General features: G+C 40.7%; 1 protein-coding gene across 2 annotated transcripts in view; it reads right to left on the bottom strand.

Moving 5' to 3' along the window:
* Window positions 1-22,084, bottom strand: part of ADAMTS2 (ADAM metallopeptidase with thrombospondin type 1 motif 2) — a 314,797-nt gene that overhangs the window by 60,679 nt on the left and 232,034 nt on the right. For both annotated transcript variants that reach the window (XM_070739160.1, XM_070739161.1), the window contains exons 7-10: window positions 17,042-17,147; window positions 8,923-9,066; window positions 7,508-7,640; window positions 5,401-5,514 (exon numbers count right to left, since the gene is read on the bottom strand). In XM_070739160.1, coding sequence (XP_070595261.1) covers window positions 5,401-5,514; window positions 7,508-7,640; window positions 8,923-9,066; window positions 17,042-17,147 — 497 coding nt within the window. The remainder of the gene's footprint in view (window positions 1-5,400; window positions 5,515-7,507; window positions 7,641-8,922; window positions 9,067-17,041; window positions 17,148-22,084) is intronic.

Here is a 22,084-nt window from a genome sequence, read left to right as displayed (position 1 = left end):
ATTACATAAATTACATATTATATTGCAACATTGCACATTACAAGAAGTAGATCTTTGCCAAGAGATCTGATACTGTTCTACAAGTAAAAATAGAAACAACTTTGTTGCCATAAACCTAAATTGTAAAAACCTGCAAATTGTCTGTTACTAATTTACATGATTAATAATTTAATTTAATTTAATTTAATTTAATTTAATTTAATTTAATTTAATTTAATTTAATTTAATTTAATTTAATTTAATTTAATTTAATTTAATTTAATTTAATTTAATTTAATTTAATTTAATTTAATTTAATTTAATTTAATTTAATTTAATTTAATTTAATAATTTAATTTAATTTAATTTAATTTAATTTAATTTAATTTAATTTAATTTAATTTAATTTAATTTAATTTAATTTAATTTAATTTAATTTAATTTAATTTAATTTAATTTAATTTAATTTAATTTAATTTAATTTAATTTAATTTAATTTAATTTAATTTAATTTAATTTAATTTAATTTAATTTAATTTAATTTAATTTCTATGCCGCCCAATCCCGTAGGACTCAGGCCGGTTTACAACAATAAAAACAATACAAATATTAAAGAAGCCATTATAATTAACACACAATTTAGTGCGTTACATGCTTATCACATTATATTAAACTGCAAGTATCTTTTCTATTCCTTTTACCTAGAAAATTTCTAGGAAGAATTGAATTGATAGTAAAGTATAGATCTCTGTGAGGCTACAAACTAATAAAACCATACGTAATCCCCTGAAATTTACTTAAGTATTTACAATAAATGAGTAGAAGTAAATTAAGTCAAGAGATTCCATTATTTTGACTCCCCAGCTAATTCTTCCCAGAGAGAGCACATAGGTTCTCCATCATGGATCATATGGTGAATGTATGGCACCGGTGCCACAGGTGGCACATGGAGCCATATTTTCTGGAAAGCGAGCCGTTGCCCTAGCTCAGCTCCAACGTCCATGTTTGTGCTGGGAGGGTTTTTTGACATCCAGAGAGCCTCTGGGGGGTGGGGGAGGGCGTTTTTACCCTTCCCGGGCTCCAGGGAAGCCATTGGAGCCTGGGGAGGGCGAAATATGAGGCTACTGGGCCCATCAGAAGTGGGGAAACAGGCCGTTTCTCGCCTCCAGGGTCAGGGGAAGCTGTTTTCACACTCTCCACGCATTGAATTATGAGTGTGGGTACTCGCACACGCGCAATAGTGCATGCCCACGCTCTTTTGGCACCTGACAGAAAAAAGGTTCACCATCACTGATTTAAGCCATTATAACAAACATTGAAAAGTTCATCTGAAGGCTACTCTATCAGAGGCATCTACAGAAGTCTGGATGTTTCAGTGAGGCTTGTACACATGCATGTGTGTGTGAGCAGCACAGGAGTTGTGCGCATGCATGGGAAGCATTGCATTATGGGCGTGGGCACACATGTGCACACTATCGTTCATGTGTGCACCCTTTCAGCACCCAAACCAAAAAAGGTTCGCCATCACTGCCCCTCAGGGATTGGCAAAGTCAGCTCTTCTATGACATGTGGACTTCAACTCCCAGAATTCCTGAGCCAATCATGCTAGCTCGGGAATTCTGGGAGTTGAAGTCCACATGTCATAGAAGAGCCAACTTTGCCTACCCCTGCCCTATACCATTTCAGACAAGTGACTGCCCAGTCTCTTCTTAAAAGCGTCCAATGATGGAGCATCCACAACTTCTGAAGGCAAGCTGTTCCATTGGCTAATTGTCCTCACTTTCAAGAAGTTTCTCCTTAATTCCAGGTTGCTTCTCTCATTGATCAGTTTCCATCCATACATGTGCTCTTCCCATAATAACTGCAGCATGGGCAATTTCCCTTCCCCTGACAGACATCCAACCAGGGGTCATTCTGAGAACACCCTCAGAGAGATGCATTGCAAAGTTTTTGGAAGAAAAGGTTCACCATTACTGGCCTATACAATGTCACATGCACATTTTGTTTTGGCAGGGAGATGGGTGGGAGAGAAGAAGGAATTCTCAATGGGAGATGTTCAGACCAGACAGGTAGATTCCATTTGGATAAAGCACTGCTTGATCTACTCAGTGAATTTATATGTCTATGAAATGTCTATGAAATCAATTAAGATAAGAAAAAGGACAGATTCTCCCACTCTTAGTGGCTTGCTGTTCCTATAACCTGTTGTGGTTAGCTCTGGCCCAGCTCTTGCCCCAAGGAATGTGCAGGTGGATGTGGGGGAAACATCCACATGCTGCAGGCCTGTTTTGCTCCTGATGGAATCTTCCGATGAAGCCTCCTCTGACCAAGGAAGCGTGAGTGACAGGGAAGAGGGGAGTTTGGCAGACAGCCCAGGAGGAGATCAATCATCTGTATCATCCCTGGATTCTGAGCAAGAATTAATGACACATCCACGCATGCGTAGAGTGATGCATAGGAGACAACAACTGAAGGATTACTACAAGTGAAAATGAGGCCACCTGTGGTTGGGTGGGGCTGCTGTAATTAGTGCTACAGATAAAAGTGCAGCTTGGTGTTTTAGCCTCATGGCGGTTTATCTGATTCATTGTTTCGTCTAGATTGTGATTTTTGTGCTGTTCAAGATTGTGTGGGGACTCTCTGGACTTTAGAATTGGACTCAATTTCCCAGTTATTGGGTGAGCAATTGGATTGCATTTAACCTGTGCCTTGTGTGTACCAGAAAATCCCTTTGACATTTAAAAAGGGAGCTGTTTCTGTTTTTCTGTTTATAAAAACGTTTGGCTTTTCCTTTTATCGTGTGGTATGTGTATTCCTGGACTAATTACCCTGTAATTACGGGCGGTTGAAACACACCAGCAGAACATAACCAGAATGCCAGTCCGGTAAAAAAAACACAAGGAAAAGAATGATAAATAAAGGTGGGAAGAATTAGCTGGGGAGTCAGATGAATACAGGGGCTTGGTTTACCTCCAGAACATGGGCATAAAACTCAATCATGCCACGTGACATATATTGACATAGTGTGACTTTTTTGCCTTAATGGAGCCGTACATGTAATGCATCTGGCCAGGGTGTCACCAGTTTGACACCCCTCCTCTCAAGTGAAAATGAAGTTGACTTGAATATAAGCTGAGTTATTTTCCAAAAGGTAGTTTGATCTTTCCCTTCAGCCCATTCTGACTGACCTAGGGAGCAAATGAAGCTTATCCATCAACACATATTTACAACTTACAAGTGCTTTATACCAAATGAAACAGACGCTTGCAACAGATACTTTCCGTCTTGAAGAATCCTTCCTTCTCTTGTTTCCCCCCTTCTCCTTCCCATCCCTCCATTTATTCACCAGCTAATAACATTAAAAATTCAAACACTCAGTCATGTAAGAAATCACATATGTGAAAAGTTAAAAAGCCCTCCAAGACGAGATTGATAATAGTATAGTGATAATTTAAATTTGCTCCTGTACATTTTTCTCTTTGGCATGTTCATAGTTTCATCTTCAGCACATTTTTGAAAATGACCATAATGTTGTTATCTGAAACAACAATTTTATGCTCTACAATAGCAATAAATACATTTCCCCTCCAAAGGAAATGCTGCATTGCTATTTTTGCTTTTATTACCCTCATTACTTCTATTTATTTCTTGAGGATCTTAATAAACCATGAGACTTTTACTAAACTGCATGACTGCTAATGGGTGCGTTGTGGAAAAAAATAAGAATAAAGCTCTGCTATAGAATTCCAGAAGTACTTGGAATACTCTTATTAAATTATTTAATATAAAGATTATTTTAGAACCAGCACAATGGGACCTCCATTTCCATTTCTGCTGTGGAACCCCAATTTGCCTCAGAGCTGAAGACCTTCAGATTTCTGAATTTCATCCTTGCTTTGCTTGCAGGCAATTCAACTGATAGGAATTTGGATGAAAGCAAAATCAGATAAGAGCTACCCATTGAGTCAGGAGTATAATGGCATGGTGAGGAAAAAAACTTGGGAAAGTGGTTGAAGAGTTGCTGTCTAACAAATGGTCAAATAAGAGACAGCATAGTCCCCAGCTGGACAGTGGTGAGGCAAAAGGCTCAAGAAGGAATCCAGTCTACCCTAGTTTTGGGGGCTATAAAGGAGACAGCAAGAAAATTGAACTTTCAGCGTTTCAAAATCGTGTTAATGTAATTTTACAATAAAGCAGAATTAGTATATCTGGTCCCTTTTCCTGTCTGGTCTACCTGGCAAGGCTAATAGGTCTAGCAACAAATTCTTCAATGCCCGTATACAACCTGGAGTATGCAACCTGAGTTGCAAACTGGGGAAATGTTCAAGTACCATTCCTTTAATTCCTTTGGTTTAATGCACTAATGATGAGGAAAGGCTATTCATAAAAGCAAAATGGCTGATAGAGCTGAATGAGATTTTTGATATTTTATGCATATGCAAACATAGCAGATAATATTTTATGCATCTGTAAAGTGGTGAATGTGGCTTTAGACATACCAAAAGGCAGATTTTTGGCTGCTACATACAGAATTGGTAAACCAAGGTCGAACACTTAAAAAAAAAGTTCTTCCAATTTTTGGGGAGTTCATAACATTCATTTTAAATAGTTAAACTCCTAATTTCCTGCACGCCAAATTTTTAGTTATGGTCTTTAGTTATGGCAAATATTTTCAAACTCTTCTGTCCTTTTATTCCCTGATTTCTTAACTCTTTCTGATGGAGACAGCTTCCCATTAAACCTGAAGATAATACAGTGGTACCTCGACATACGAGTTTAATTCGTGCCAGAGCCGACCTCATATGTCGATCAATTCGTATCTCGAACTAATGCATTTAGATTTGGCTTTTCGCGCCGAGATAACTGGAAAAGATGGAATTCTTGCGCCACCTAGTGGACGCTCAGCTCGTATCCCGAATTTGAGCTCGGGTGTTGAACAGAAATTTTGCTCACGTCTCAGCTCGTAACGTGGAATACTCGCATGTGGAGCAGCTCGTATCTAGAGGTACTACTATATTAAACTTTCTCTCTGTCTTCTTTTTCCCCAGAATGCCATCACTCTGCTAAACAAATAATTATCTCAACACTGTCAAAATATTTACTAAGTCTGCACTACTATTAATATTTTCATTGTTCCCATTACCATCCCATCTTTTCCCACAAATGATTGTATGACTGTAACGTTGTTACTTGCATCCTTACTATTTATTTTGACTGGTTCCTAATATGATTTGATTACTTATTTGTACCTGGACTATCATTAAGTGTTCTACATTACAATTCTTGATGAATGTATCTTTTCTTTTATGTACATTGAGAGCATATGCACCAAAACAAATTCCTTGTGTGTCCAATCACACTTGGCCAATAAAGAATTCTATTCTAGTCTTCTATATAAGATTTTGAAGCAAAGATTCTTACCTTTCCAGGAGCACACATAGTTCCGTCCAACGGAGGTCCTTTCTTTGTTTTGCAGAAGTAAGGGTTATCAGGATGACTGCACCACAGCTGCTTGCAAGGATCAAAGGTACGGAACTAGGGGGAAAAGAACTTACATTACTAATGGTTTTTTCAATGCAATTAAATTGCTGTTGGCAATTGGAATAATTACTAAGAGACTACCCTTGGATATAGAGGATAGTTAGGAGGACTGAACAGAGAAAAAAATGGATGCTGGAAGGAATGTACATCTACAAGTATCCTGATACAGTAGCAACTCCCATTTTTGCTGTTATTTGAGTTGGATTCTCCCAACTAACCCTTCTTTAGTTGGACTCCATGTGAATTTTGTAGTTTGTTTCTACTATCAGTTTGCTTTATGAGATATGTAAATGCATTATCTACTTTGAGAGGGTTGAACTGTCTAGAAAATGTTTCTTATCTACCATTATCTACTTATCTATCTACTGGTACTTATCATCCTTATCAGGATGAGAAAACACTGATGGCTTTAAAGATAACAGAATTTTTTACTGATAACTACAGGCTTAAGCTGGACATTACTGTTATGGTAGCATTATAAATATCTAGACCAGTGATGGTGAACTTATGGCACAGGTGCCAGAGGTGGCACACGGAGCCATATCTGCTGGCAGGTGACCTGTTGCCCTAGCTCAGCTCCAATGTGCATGTGTGTGCTGATCAGCTGATTTTTGGCTAGTACAGAGGCTCTGGGAGGGCATTTTTGGCTTCCAGAGAGCCTCCGGGGGGATGGGGGAGGGCATTTTAGGAAGCCTTTAGAGCCTGGGGAGAGTGAAATATGAACCTACTGGGCCACCAGAAGATGGGATACAAGCTGTTTCTGGCCTCCAGAGGGCCTCCGGGGGGATAAGCTGTTTTCGCTCTCCCCAGGCATTGAATTATAGGAGTGGGCACTTGCGCATGCACAATAGTGCACACACATGCTCTTTCAGCACCCAAGGAAAAAAAGGTTCGCCATCACTGATCTAGACCCCAAAAAGAAGAAGATAAAATGGAAGATTACTTATGACAACTGGATCTTTTGCTCAGACCATGGAAAATCCATGGCTAGTCACTTTCCCTCAACAGAAGACATTATATACTCTCTTTCCCTCCCTCCCTTCCCCCCTCTCTCTGTGTGTATACACATACCATATGTTTTGTGGAGAGTGCTCTTCATCTGGAAAATGGAATTAATTCAATGCCAGAATTGGGAGAGGTTGTCTCCCTGATTGGCCAGAATTGGGTTGGGGACAAGAAGCCCTGTTTCAATTATTTGCATACCACAGAGAGCCTCAGAAAGCCCCTGAGCCAGGAGAAAATATTATAGTGCTAAGTTTAAGTCATTCTAGCAAAAGACTTTGGTGGCCAGCTTTGTATTAGGCAGTTTTTCCTTGGAAGTCATTGTTTGCAGTTAATAACCTTTCAGAATCAGAAGGGCCTTTCTTTTTAGTAGTAATTTTAGTTTACTATTTTTATTCAGTTTCTAACTTTTACAAAAACATTTTAAATTTGACACTTTTTGCACTGCAGGTTCCAGATTGTTTTAAAGTGGGGAGGGGACTCTTTAATCATACAATTATTGTATTTTTTTAAAAAATTCTTAGGATTTAAGGGAAAGAAGTCTGGGCATAGATAAATCAAGTCTTCTGGTTTTGGAAAAGCTGGATAGTACATATATGGATTGACAACTGCATTCACTAAATAGCCATAATAGGTCATTGAGTACATGCATCTAATTCCCTCCTACATAAGGCAGAAGAGAAACCCTTGTGCAACCACTTCTCAGAACTCTGGGAGTTAATTGTAATAAAAGCCTCTTCTTTCCATAGAACCTTCTATTTCCAAAACTCTCTAATAAAATTATAGCATCATAATTGTTAGCATTCCAGATTTTGAAAACAGGATGTTTACCCAACTTTCCGAGAAACCTGATAGATTGCCAGTAAGCTTTGCTGTGTACCCATCAGCCATTTTGTCCATCTTCTGATGCTCCCCTTTTAAAGTTATCTGGGGATGCTTTCAAAGGCCCTGGATAAGACCCAGCAGAGTTTGATTAAATACTCACAGCTGTGCACATCATGTAGCCCAAACCAAAATCAAAGCGGCACTGCTCATTCATGGAGTAGTGGAGTCCTGGCAGTTGAGGAAGGGAAGGCCAATCATGGTCAAAGGGATCATCACGCAAGCAATCGTAAGAACTACAATGGACAAAGTCACAGTCACACAAATGGATTGTGGGAGGTTTTAAGCATTGTGAGTTTTGGTCCATGGTTTTTCCAATCATAATCAAGGATGTGCTTTTTAAGAAATGAGTTCAGATATCACTTCATACTTAGTTATATCAAAACCCAGCATTCACTTTAGTAAATTAGCATATGAAACAAGAGAACATTTAATATAACCCTCAGTTGCAAGGAAATTATCTCTATATAATAAACACCTTGGGAAAATCATCTGGAGAGGAGAAGTATAATTAAAAAAGAAGTTGCTATAAATAGAGATGAAACTATTTTCATATGCATAATAAGTGATTTATTGGCTGTTATTAGATTCATCTGTTTGGTGAAAATGACTGGCATTTAATGGAAGCAGTTTAAATTAAATAAAAATGATTGCTATAATAATTTCATTATGTCTATAACCTTTTTTCAGTTTTATTGGTGTGATTCTCATTTCTTTTCTTTTCTTTTTTTTACATGTTGCTAACGGAAATATAAGAGTGAAAAAAAATAAGCATAAGGACAAAAGCTTGGCAAATGGAGCGTATTTGATGCAACAAAAAATTGTAATTGTATTTTCACTTCCAAAATTATGCTAACACGTCTTACTTAAGCTTTAGTAACAAGGACCAATGTGGTAATCTAACAATTACCTGAATCTTGTATAAGTAAACTCAAAAGTGATACCTCTTCTTTAAAATCACAAAAACAAAGATGATAATTATAAGAATCCCGGTTACCACTAACAGTATTCAGGGCATATCCCTATTTTATCTTTGAAAGAGGGCACCATGCTGTCACAGAGGCAACGTTTATTCATCTATGACCCATTTCTTTCTTAAAAACATAAAACCCAAACAGAGTTTTGCTATTTAATAAATGTAAATTTAAAAGGACTAGAAAGATTTTACAAACATATAATTATTCCTATATGTTTTAACTAATAAAAAACAAATAGGATTTAAAACATTATTTAAAAAAATAAGAACTGAGAAGAATCCCATTCTGAAACAATAAAAAATTTCCCCAAGCTTACAAAATAGCCTTGGTACATCCTTACAAAGCAATCCAATGAACGGGTATTTAGAAATGAATCTTGCTTGGTTCAGAGCAAGTAAATTACTGCAGGATAACAAATTTCATTTAATTTCCTTAACTTTTTCTAGCAGGAAAATTTTCTGATTCAACACCGTGCTTCCTAGCTAGTGAAATGGTGCCATACGACTGTTGAGAATTGATCCTCCTCCCTCCTTGTACTCACTGCAGGTATCGGTTCAGTTCCTGTTGGCTGCAGCGAGACCAATGGAAGCGATGGAATGCAGCCTGGACCAATGGTGCCATTATACTTCCCATCCTCACTTCATCCCCACATCGGTTCCCTTGGCCATCATGTTCCATGCCTAATCTAGAATAATAATAATAATAATAATAATAATTTATTAGATTTGTATGCCGCCCCTCTCCGAAGACTCGGGGCGGCTCACCTCAAGCGATAAAACAATATTGTACAGGCACAAATCTAATATTAAGAAAAAACTAAAAAACCCTATCAATTAAAAACCAAACAGCACATACATACCAAACATAAATTATAATAAGCTTGGGGGAAAGGTGTCTCAAATCCCCCATGCCTGGCGGTATAGATGGGTCGTAAGTAGTTTACGGAAGACGAGGAGGGTGGGAGCAGTTCTAATCTCCGGGGGGAGTTGATTCCAGAGGGCCGGGGCCGCCACAGAGAAGGCTCTTCCCCTGGGGCCCGCCAGACGACATTGTTTAGTCGACGGGACCCGGAGAAGGCCAACTCTGTGGGACCTTATCGGCCGCTGGGATTCATGCGGTAGTAGGCGGTTCCGGAGGTATTCTGGTCCAATGCCATGTAGGGTTTTAAAGGTCATGACCAACACTTTGAATTGTGACCGGAAACTGATCGGCAGCCAATGCAAGCCACGGAGTGTTGTAGAAACGTGGGCGAATCTAGGAAGTCCCACGATAGCTCTCGCGGCTGCGTTCTGCACGATCTGAAGTTTCCGAACACTTTTCAAAGGTAGCCCCATGTAGAGAGCGTTGCAGAAATCGAACCTCGAGGTGATAAGGGCATGAGTGACTGTGAGCAATGACTCCCTGTCCAAATAGGGCCGCAACTGGTGCACCAGGCGAACCTGGGCAAACGCCCTCCTCGCCACAGCCGAAAGATGATGTTCCAATGTCAGCTGTGGGTCGAGGAGGACGCCCAAGTTGCGCACCCTCTCTGAGGGGGTCAGTAGTTCCCCCCCCAGGGTAATGGATGGAGAGATGGAATTGTCCTTGGGAGGCAACACCCACAGCCACTCCGTCTTGTCTGGATTGAGTTTGAGTTTGTTGACACCCATCCAGGCCCCAACAGCCTCCAGGCACCGGCACATCACTTCCACTGCTTCGCTGACTGGACATGGGGTGGAGATGTACAACTGGGTATCATCCGCATATTGATGATACCTCACCCCATGCCCTTGGATGATCTCACCCAGCGGTTTCATGTAGATATTAAATAGCAGGGGGGAGAGGACCGACCCCTGAGGTACCCCACAAGGGAGAAACCTAGAGGTCGACCTCTGACCCCCCACTAACACCGACTGCGACCGACCGGAGAGGTAGGAGGAGAACCACTGAAGAACAGTGCCTCCCACTCCCAACCCCCCCAGTCGGCGCAGAAGGATGCCATGGTCGATGGTATCGAAAGCCGCTGAGAGGTCAAGAAGCACCAGGACAGAGGACAAGCCCCTGTCCCGGGCCCGCCAGAGATCATCCATCAACGCGACCAAAGCAGTTTCCGTGCTGTAGCCGGGCCTGAAACCCGATTGCTGGGGACCTAGATAATCGGCTTCTTCCAAGGACCGCTGGAGCTGGAGTGCCACCACCTTCTCGACAACCTTCCCCATAAAGGGAAGGTTGGAGACTGGATGATAGTTGTTAAGAAGAGGACAAGTCAGAACAAAGGGGAGTGCTTTAAAAGAATTATTAAAAGCAGCTGTTTATTCCTTCTTGCAATGCATTTGTTCATTTGTTCAGTCTGATTTTGCCAAACATGGACCACACACTCACCCCCTAACCACTGTAGCCGTCATGGCTTCTGCTGAGACATCTGTGCATTAGGACACTGTTGAAAAGTGGCTTAATTTACTTTCATCCAGGTCAAAGATGGGAGTTCCTACTGGTCTGCCATCCAGGTCTACACCTTGAATATTAACTTCAAATGGTATTATGATGTCCTGGCTCTTGAAGCAGGAGGTGGTTGAAGATGTCAGAATAACATAATAACAGAGTTGGATGGGACCTTGGAGGTCTTCTAGTCCAACCCCCTGCTCATGCAGAAAACCTTATATCATTTCAGAGAAATGGTTTTTCAGTCTCTTCTTAAAAACTTGTGAATGTTGGAACATTCACAACTTCTGGAGGCAAGCTGCTCCACTGATTAATTGTTCTAACTGTCAGGAAATGTCTCCTGAGTTGTTGGTTGCTTGTCTCCTTGATTATTTATTTATTTTATTTATTTTATTTATATGCCACTCACTCCAAAATGGACTCAGAGCAATTAGTTTCCATACATTGCTTCTTTTATTTATTTATTATTTATTACTTAGATTTGTATGCCGCCCCTCTCCGAAGACTCGGGGCGGCTCACAACATGTAAAAAACAAATCATAAGCAATCAGACAAATTTAAAATATTTAAATATTTAAAAAACCCCATATGCTAACAGTCACACACACAGACATACCATGCATAAATTAAACATGCCCGGGGGAGATGTTTCAGTTCCCCCATGCCTGCCGACAAAGGTGGGTTTTAAGGAGTTTACGGAAGGCAGGAAGGGTAGGGGCTGTTCTAATCTCCGGGGGGAGTTGGTTCCAGAGGGCCGGGGCCGCCACAGAGAAGGCTCTTCCCCTGGGGCCCGCCAACCGACATTGTTTAGTTGACGGGACCCGGAGAAGGCCCACTCTGTGGGACCTAATCGGTCGCTGGGATTCGTGCGGCAGGAGGCGGTCTCGGAGATATTCTGGTCCGATGCCATGAAGGGCTTTAAAGGTCATAACCAACACTTTGAATTGTGACCGGAAATTGATCGGCAGCCAATGCAGACTGCGGAGTGATGGTGAAACATGGGCATACCTAGGTAGGCCCATGACTGCTCTCGCAGCTGCATTTTGCACGATCTGAAGTTTCCGAACACTTTTCAAAGGTAGCCCCATGTAGAGAGCATTACAGTAGTCGAATCTCGAGGTGATGAGGGCATGAGTGACTGTGAGCAATGAGTCCCGGTCCAGATAGGGCCGCAACTGGTGCACCAGGCGAACCTGGGCAAACGCCCCCCTCGCCACAGCTGAAAGATGTTGTTCTAATGTGAGCTGTGGATCGAGGAGGACGCCCAAGTTGCGGACCCTCTCTGAGGGGGTCAATAATTCCCCCCCCAGGGTGATGGACGGACAGATGGGATTGTCCTTGGGAGGCAGAACCCACAGCCACTCCGTCTTATCCGGGTTGAGCTTGAGTCTGTTGACACCCATCCAGGCCCCAACAGCCTCCAGGCACCGGCACATCACTTCCACCGCTTCGTTGACTGGGCATGGGGTGGAGATGTAAAGCTGGGTATCATCCGCATATTGATGATACCTCACCCCATGTCCTTGGATGATCTCGCCCAGCGGTTTCATGTAGATGTTGAATAGCAGGGGGGAGAGGACCGACCCCTGAGGCACCCCACAAGGGAGAAACCTAGGAGTCGACCTCTGACCCCCCACTAACACCGACTGCGACCGGCCAGAGAGGTAGGAGGAGAACCACTGAAGGACAGTGCCTCCCACTCCCAACCCCTCCAGCCGGTGCAGAAGGATACCATGGTCGATGGTATTGAAAGCCGCTGAGAGGTCAAGGAGCACCAGGACAGAGGATAAACCCCTGTCCCGGGCCCGCCAGAGATCATCCATCAACGCGACCAAAGCGGTTTCCGTGCTGTAACCGGCCCTGAAACCCGACTGCTGGGGACCTAGATAATCGGCTTCTTCCAAGGACCGCTGGAGCTGGAGTGCCACCACCTTCTCGACAACCTTCCCCATAAAGGGAAGGTTGGAGACTGGACGATAGTTGTTAAGTACGGCTGGGTCCAGAGAGGGCTTCTTGAGGAGGGGGCGCACAAGCGCTTCTTTATAGAGTGATGGAAAAACTCCCCTCCCCAAGGAAGCGTTGGTAATCTCCTGGGCCCAGCTCCGTGTCACCTCCCTGCTGGCCGAAACCAACCAGGAGGGACACGGATCCAGTAAACAGGTGGCGGAACTCACAGCTCCAATGGCCTTGTCCACTTCATCAGGTGTCACCAGATCAAACTCTTCCCAGACAGGTGGACAAGTACGTGCCCCAGTCACCTCGACTGACTCGTTGTCAGTCGACTCTGTTACACAATTGGAGTCGAGATCGGCCCGGATCCGAGCGACTTTATCAGCGAAAAACGTGTTAAAATCCTCGGCACTACTCTGTAAGGGCTCCCCAACTCCCCCCTGGTTGAGAAGGGAGCGGGTCACCCTAAACAGAGCGGCCGGGCGGGATTCTTGTCCTGCTTTGGAAAATATATTGAACCACCTCTTCTTCGTGGCAGCCCCTTATATCTTTATGAGGATGCCTTCTAGTGCCCCATTTATCTTTACTGATACTATCACTCAAGCTATTCTACTGCCTCTATACAATATCAAAATGGTAGCCTTTTCTCTTACTTTCTGGGTAGCCTTAAAAATGCTCTACTGGATGGCCAGCTGTTCAATAAGGTCAATGCCCTTATTATGCATCCCATAATTGGAGTGTGAATGCTTCAGCTGATTTTCATTCATGTGTGTGGGGCACTGCCTCATTTGACCAAGTGGCAGAGAACTTTATCTAATAACACGCCAACATTGCCTATTTTATTCCGTGTTGAGGCGCATGCACTGAGTTTAATGTGAATTCTAATGGAGACTCTTTAGGATAAATTTTTGCACTCTAACATTGCTGATATCTGTGGTAATGCAAGAAATGACATTTCCCTTTTGACCTTGTTCTGTTTACTTCATGTTTCAGCCATAAATAATTACAAATGCTAGAGGAGAAAAAAGACAAATCATGCACAGATACAATCTTAAGAATCCTAATAAATCAGGAATTTTAAAAGGACAGGAAGTAATCAGTACATAATATAAAAAACAGCATTGACAATCCACTAAATAGAATGTGTTGGGAGAAATACATTTCTGGGAATTTTTATCCTCTTGAGACACTAAAAGGAAACAAAAAAGCAACTCCTAAAGTACAATAAAATCTTGCCTGAGAACTAGTGATGGGCGAACCCAACGGTGTTCAGGTTCGGCAAGTTCAGACGAACTTTATGCAAAATTCGGACGAACCCAAACCGAACCCGAACTCAAACCCGAACGGGGAATCCCACCAAGAGTTTCTGGGGGCGGAGCTTTGACGTCACTTATACCAGCAGGTTGCTAAGGACGCCAAGGTGATCACTTCCTGGATTCCATGGAATCCAGGAAGAGATCGCCTTGGTGTCCTTAGCAACCTGCCGGTAATGTCAAGGCTCCGCCCCCAGAATCTCTTTGTGGGAGGGATTCCCCAGCTCCTTCAAAGGGAAGTCTTCACGTAAAAATAAACATTGTTATTTTTACGGCGCTGCAAGCAAAGGGTGGTCCTATCACGTAAAAATAAACATTTCTAAAAATAAACATTTCTAAACATAAACCTACAACCAAAACTGAGTCCAATTTTTTGTTGTTTAGTGAGACATTTGTTAAGTGAGTTTTGCCCCATTTTATGATTTTTCTTCCCACAGTTATTAAGTAAATCCCTGCAGTTGATAAATTAATAACCTGATTGTTAAGTGAATCTGGATTCCCCATTGACTTTGCTTGGCAAAAGATCACAAAAGGGAGTCACCTGACACTGGGGCACAGCAGATATCATCAGTATGAACCAGCTGCAAAGCATCTGGGATGCTGCAAAGGCTGTAACTATGAAAAACAGTAATAACAGTCACATTTTTTCCAGTGCTGTTGTAACTTTGAATAGTCACTAAATGAATTGTTGTAAGTTGAGAACTACCTGTATATGATTCATCTGATCTAACAGAGTGGGCCCTTACTGCTTAGTGCTAGTAAGGGGCGAGTACAAGTGCATTAGAGTGCCTTCCATCCCCTGTCCTATTGCTCTCCTATATCTCCTATACCTTTCTTCTATTCCTATATCTCTTCTTCTATTCTTTCATTGATATGTTCTATTACTATATCTTCTTTTCTATTCTTTCTTAGATATATTTTACTATGAGTATCTCCTCTATAACCTTCATCATGTATTTTACTATGTGTGTATGTATATATATACCCACTAAAACCCTCATTGTGTATTGGACAAAATAAATAAATAAATAAATAAACCCTCCTTTTGCGTAAAGAATAATTATAAAGCTTTAAAAATCTTGGCCCTCTGCCACAAATTGGGGTTAATCTTATGCATGTAAGTACAGGCCTGTTCTAAAGACAACTTTCTGACCATTGCAATCTACCTTTTACATGAGGACAGCACCAGAGTAGAGGAAGTTTGGCATCTTTACTAGTATCCTAATAGGCAGTTTATTCTCCTTATTTTTAAACAAGGGGAAAAATAGGTTGAATCAGTGACTCTCCTTTCTTTCATACATGAATGATTACCAGAAGACAATTTCTGCAGAAAGGGTCAGTTTGTGGAAGCTTCCATTTCTATTTAGATCAATGTTTTTCAGATTTGAAACTTTTAAAAGTTGTCTGGGAAACTCTGGGAATTAAAGTCCACACATCATAAGTTGTCAAGTTTGAAAACACTGATATAGATCCCTTCTTTTCGATGATGATGATGATGATGTGATGATGATGATGATGATAATAATAATAATAATAATAATAATAATAATAATAATAAACTGCCAGATATCACGGTTGTTGAGATCCGAAGAGTATAGTTTATTGATATTGCTGTACGAGAAGATGCCAGAGTTGAATAAAAAAATTAAGAACTACCTGGCCACTGAAACTACACAGCTATGGGTGAAACATGTACCAGTGATACCTATTGTCATTGGGGCACTTGGTAACATGTCCAAGTATTTTAAAAAAACAAGAAATTGCAACTTTCTGCAAGAAGCCCAGTGGAACTGCTAAAATCCCTGCTATTTGGAACATCATATATTTTCAGATGATATTTGGTTAATACCTAAGACACTGTGTAGTTTCATGTTTAATGAATACAAGATAATAAAAGATAACAATAACAATGACAATGACAATAAGGGGCGTGCATAAATGCACCAGAGTGCCTACTGTCCCCTGTCCTATAGTCTCTCCCATATCTCATATATCTTCTCTTCTATCCCTATATCATTTTCTGCTATTCTCTAATAGTTATATTTCACTCCTTTATTTTCTGCTCTATTCTCCCTTTAATACATTCTACCTGATTATATTCTCTACAACCCTCATTGTGTATTACTGTGTATTGGACAAAACAAACAAACAAATAAAATAACAATAACAATAATAATCAGCTTGGGTGCCTTCACATGGAGAGACCATTCCTGGCTGAAAATCTTCTGCTGTAGATGATTTAGCGAATTCCTGCACTGAGCAGGAGTTGGGCCTTGATAATATTTAAATTCCATTCCAATTCATGTTTATTTGTTTATTTAAGTTGAAAGAGACCTTATAGGTCATCAAGTCCAACCCCCTGCTCAAGCAGGAAACCCTACACCTCCCCAGCCAGATAGCAGCCCAATCTCCTCTTGAAAAAGTCCAGGATTCACAACCTCCGCTGGCAGGCCGTTCCACTGGTTGATCGCTTTGACCGTCAGGAAGTTTTTCCTTATCTCCAGGTTGAACCTCTCCTTGGTCAGCTTTCAACTGTTGTTCCTCGTCTGGCCCTCTGGTGCCCTCGAAAATAGTGTGACCCCCTCCTCTCTGTGGCAACCCCTCAAGTATCTGTATACTGCTATCATGTCCCCCCTGGCTCTTCTTTTCACTAGGCTATCCAGAATATTCCCTGTATAAATGAAATAAACTGATCTGCATCTGCATCCATTTGCTTGTAAGCTCTAACTCTCTCTACTAAAATGGCTGAAATAATATCCCAACAAACCAGTAGTGGGCTCTAAAAACCTTTGCTACCAGTTTGTGCTCATGTGCGACACTTATGTGTATGCACAGAAGCATCTTGGACAGATGGGCAGAGTCTCCCACCACCGGCGCTACCAGTTCTTAGAACCAGGCTAATCCAGGAGCAACCCACTGCTGCACCAAATATATAACATACAGGGATCATGTTAGCTATATGCAAGTGCTACTTACACGTGTCCAGTTTCATGGGCTACAACAAATGCTGAGGAGAAGCCATCTTCGTGATTAAGTGTACAGCTTCGAACTGGATGACACATGCCAGTAACTGGAGCATAGCCTGTCAAAGAGAATATTAAGACTATGATGAAGAAAGAAGAAAATTAAGCTCAAGTAACTATTTAAGAGCACCAGTCTCCAAGTGATCTTGCAACAGAAGTCTTACCTAAATAAAAAGAAAAGCAAAAGGGGAAATGCAATTCATTACAATGAATGGATGCTGTGCTCTGAAATGGAGAGAAAATGCAGAAAGATATGCTTTTTAAAAAATGCCAACAGGTAAATAAGATGAGCTTTTTATGAAAAATCTTTACCAAACATATGTTTTGGAGAGAGTTTATATAAAAGAATTTTACCACACATAATAAAACCCCAAATATTTTAGGAAGAAAAGTGTATGGTTGAAATGTAATAGGAAATAAGATGCAATGGATAAAAATGAGCCTATATAAAACTTTTTAAGACTTTAGAAAGAGTACAGAGAACAGCAATAAAGATGGTTATGGGACTGGAAGCTAAAACATATGAAGAACGGTTGCTGGAACTAGGTGTGCCTGGGTTTATTTATTTATATATTAGTAGTAATTTTTATATGTTGCCCAACTCCTGAAGGAATCTGGGCATCTTACAAAGAGTAAAAAACAATATAAAACAGTATACAGTATACAAACAGTATAAAACAGTATAATCATTAATAAGCCCATCCAACATACATGCTCTTAGTCACATTGCTAAGAAGATGTCTAGGAATCTAGGCTTCCCTTCAGTCAATAATTCCAGGCCTGACAGAGCCAGGTTTTGAAGGCTTAATGTTTAATGAAAAGAAGGACTAGGGGAGATATGATAGACATGTTCCAATATCTCAGGGGTTGCCACAAAGAAGAGGGAATCAGGCTATTCTCCAAAGCACCTGAGGGTAGAACAAGAAGCAATGGGTAGAAACTAATCAAGGAGAGAAACAACTTAGAACTAAGGAGAAATTTCCTGACAGTTAAGAACAATTAATCCATGGTACAGTTTGCTTCCAGAAATTATGAATTCTCCAACACTGGACGTTTTTAAGATGTTGGATAACCATTTGTCTGAAATGGTGTAGGGTTTCCTTCCTAAGCAAGAGGTTGGAATAGAATAGAATAGAATAGAATAGAATTTTTATTGGCCAAGTGTGATTGGACACACAAGGAATTTGTCTTGGTGCATATGCTCTCAACATACATAAAATAAAATATACATTTGTCAAGAATCATGTGATACAACACTTAATGATTGTCATAGGGGTCAAATAAGCAATGAAGAAGCAATATTAATAAAAATCTTAGGATATACGCAACAAGTTACAGTCATACAGTCAACATGGGAGGAAATGGGTGATAGGAATGATGAGAAAAACTAGTAGAATAGAAGTGCAGATTTAGTAGAAAGTCTGACAGTTTTGAGGGAATTATTTGTTTAGTAGAGTGATGGCGTTCGGGAAAAAACTGTTCTTGTGTCTAGTTGTCTTGGTGTGCAGTACTCTGTAGCGACGTTTTGAGGGTAGGAGTTGAAACAATTTGTGTCCAGGATGCGAGGGGTCAGTAAATATTTTACCCGCCCTCTTTTTGACTCGTGCAGTATACAGGTCCTCAATGGAAGGCAGATTGGCAGCAATTGTTTTTTCTGCAATTCTGATTATCCTCTGAAGTCTGTGTCGGTCCTGTTGGGTTGCAGCACCAAACCAGACAGTTATAGAGACTCAATGATTCCAAGGTCCCTTCCAATTCTGTTATTCTATTCTAAAATGGAACCTAATCAGAAATTAGGAACGTCCATCAGGTTTTCCCAAATTAAAACTCTTTTGGAGAGGTTCACTGCTGAATTGAATCAGGATCCTATTCAGAATAAACAATAATAATTTGCACCAGTGATATAGAATATCTTCACCATCCTAAACTACATTATCCTAATATGGAAAATGCTAAGGTGGGACCAAGATATGGACAAAACCCAGAATTTAGTCACTGACATTTCAGCCACCACAGGGAAGACTTCTTTGATTTTGGAATATTCTGGTCTTTGATCTCTTTAGTTCCTCCTTATCTGAGCATGAATAAGATTGAACTACATCTATGGATTGAAGGATATCTCTGTGGCAAGAAAACCTTTCTCATCTGTTGTCTTTCCAACTAATTCACATTCTTCCAAATAAATCTTATTCACTGAATAATAATTATAATAATTAAAGATGTGCATCAGTACTAAATTACTTGTTTCTATAATCCCAATCTTTTCTGATCTTTGCTTGTGAGTGGTGCGATCATCTAGAGGTGGAGCTCTCATTACACAAACAGGAGGCTGTGAGTTCGATCCTAGGTAGTGGCAGATATATCGGCCTCCCTCAGAAAGGCATCCAGCAGTATGGGCCACACTGCGCACCAGTATTAAAATAGCCGTTCCGAGTCTCCAGAGAGGGGCGGCATACAAATTAAATTGAAATGGGAGATGTGCGCACAGCTTTGGGTTGCCGGCATGTGTGCATGTATGTCCAAGTGAGATTTTGCTTCTGTGTCTGGAAGCAAAATCTCTTTAGGGCAGTGGTGGCGAACCGTTTTCCCTTGGGTGCCGAAACCATGTTTGTACTTGCTATCATACATGTATGAGTGCCCACACCCATAATTCAATGCTTGAGGAGGGCGAAAATGGCTTGTTTCCCAACTTCTGGTGGGCCCAGTAGGCCATTTTTCACCCAGCAGAGGCTTTTCTAAAACCTAGGAAGGGTTAAAATGTCCTCCCTCATCCCACTAAAGACCCTCCAGAAGCTGAAAATGCCCTTCTAGAGCCTCAGTGTAAACCAAAAACCAGTTACTGAATGTGTGCTGGAGTTGAGCTAGGGCAACGGCTCTAGTGCCAGTAGATATGGCTCAGTATGCCACCTGTGGCACACGTGCCATAGGTTCGCCATCACTGCTTTAGGGGATGCATGTGTGAGAGAGATTTCAGTGGTTTTTTTGCTTCTGCGCATGCACAAGATTTTTTTTCTTGTACATGTGCAGAAGCAAAATCTCACTGGGATGCATGCATGTGCACACCAGTGACTTGAAGTTGCATGTGCAGTGCACCAGTAGCGGTGGTAAGTAGCAACTCCCGCCTGGCATCTAGCCAGTAAAACACTCTGCTAGCTCCATTCAGTTGCCTAGACTTCACCTCTCAAGGCATTATGGGAGTGTTAAGAAGAAGAAAATGATGAAGATTGTTAATTTGTTTCCAAGTCCAGCATTGTTCAATGACCAGAGTATAAACTTTGCATTGCTCAAACAACCACGACGTTATGTAACAAAGCAGAATGCAGTTAATTCCTTATTCTCGGGAATATAATAGAACTTGTAGATAGATGCTCTCTATGAGAATCGAGTGATCTAATCATCCTTATGCAACTAAGTTACACAATCACTCCCAAGAAAACAAAAAACCTGTCAGTGAAATTAAATCTGAGAACCTTACAGCACTAGCTGAGTGTAACATGCATTCAGGGAAATGCACTCAATTTTGAGCACAACTTAGGTAACTGAAACAACAACAACAACAACAGAGAAAAGACAATATCTACATTTGTTGTAAATGGAAAGCCTAATAGATTTTGCTTAAAAAGGAAAAGAAATGAACTTGTAATTAGATTATATAAAGAAGAGTGTTATAACTTTAGAGAATGGGATTTAAATATAATTGTATTTATAGCTGCTGTGAAGAATCAGAAGCCTCTTTTTTATGCTTTTATAACTTTCTTTATATCTTGCTTTTTCTCTATTTTTTCTCCTCTGTTCTTTTCTTAGTGCACTTTTAGTTTTTTCTATTATTTCTTTATTTCTTTTTCACTCTTTTTGTCCAATTCGTTTTGCAGTTGTTGTTGTTCTTATTATTGCTCTTAAAACCTTTCATATAAATTAAAGTATTTTTAAAAGATAACTGAAATTGAAACAGCAGGTTGCCCAGCACTTCATTATGAATGAATTCCCTGCTAACTTTTAACCAACTGAGCCGACCATGAATTTAGCAGGAGAAGAAAGGATTGAATTGTAGTTTTCAGTCATGGTGTTTTGTTTCCTTTTTGTTTTTATATTCCTTGAGAAATATGTGGGCATCATAGCACTGCTATAAAAAAAAACCCTCTTGTAAATGAAATATGTTCTTCAGTTCAGAAATATATTTCAAGAAATTACTATGCTTTCCAACTAAAACATTTAAGATCTGTGTCCCAAAGTTGTTGCACTGCATTTGGCAAGAGTGTTAAATTGCAAGATTACTTTGGCTTTCTTAAGAAGTAAAATGTTCAGAAATCCCTGAACACTGAAAAATAAATCTGAAACAACTTGACACAGGCCAATTACAGAGAAACAAATAGGGGCTGGATATTCCTTCAGTGGGAAGAACACATATTATGCTGCCTTCAAATACTATCTGAGCTGATAGATTAGTTAGTAGGCTTTCATAGCATATTCATATAAGATACCCCCATCTCCAGATTGGCATCATTTAGATGCAGAAGTCAACGCCGGGAATTTCTCACTCAGCTTGCTCACTGCAAAAAATTGAGAGGGTGCCCGTGTGGCTGATGCAGGCAAACCATTCCTGATCTGTTTAAACTATCTTCTCCCTAAACATGCGATCTAGGAAAGAGAGGCCATTTAAAAGATAAGATTATGTTGATGACAGCCAATAGTATTTTAGCCTTCAAAGGTTTTAGCTGCTGGTATGGAGAAGGACAGACCATAATATGTCTTAGAGAGTGTCATTGCATGGCTGTTTGACTGAATGGTGGGGAGAAGAGGTAGTATTTAGTCGGTTCACACTGGTTCGGGAGAACCGGTAAGGGAAATTTGACCTAGTTCTTCGAACTGGTAACAACCTCCACTCTGAGTCCATTTTGGAATGAGCAGCATATAAACAAACAAACAAACAAATCTCGGGATGGCCCTGCCCCCATCTGCCCAGTCCCCTTGTTGCCCCTTGCCCCATGTGCCTGCT

Source organism: Erythrolamprus reginae, chromosome 2 (genome assembly GCF_031021105.1).
Source record: "Erythrolamprus reginae isolate rEryReg1 chromosome 2, rEryReg1.hap1, whole genome shotgun sequence".
Lineage (NCBI taxonomy): Eukaryota > Metazoa > Chordata > Lepidosauria > Squamata > Dipsadidae > Erythrolamprus > Erythrolamprus reginae.
Note: the sequence above shows the minus strand (reverse complement) of the source record. Positions and strands in the feature narration are given on the sequence as shown.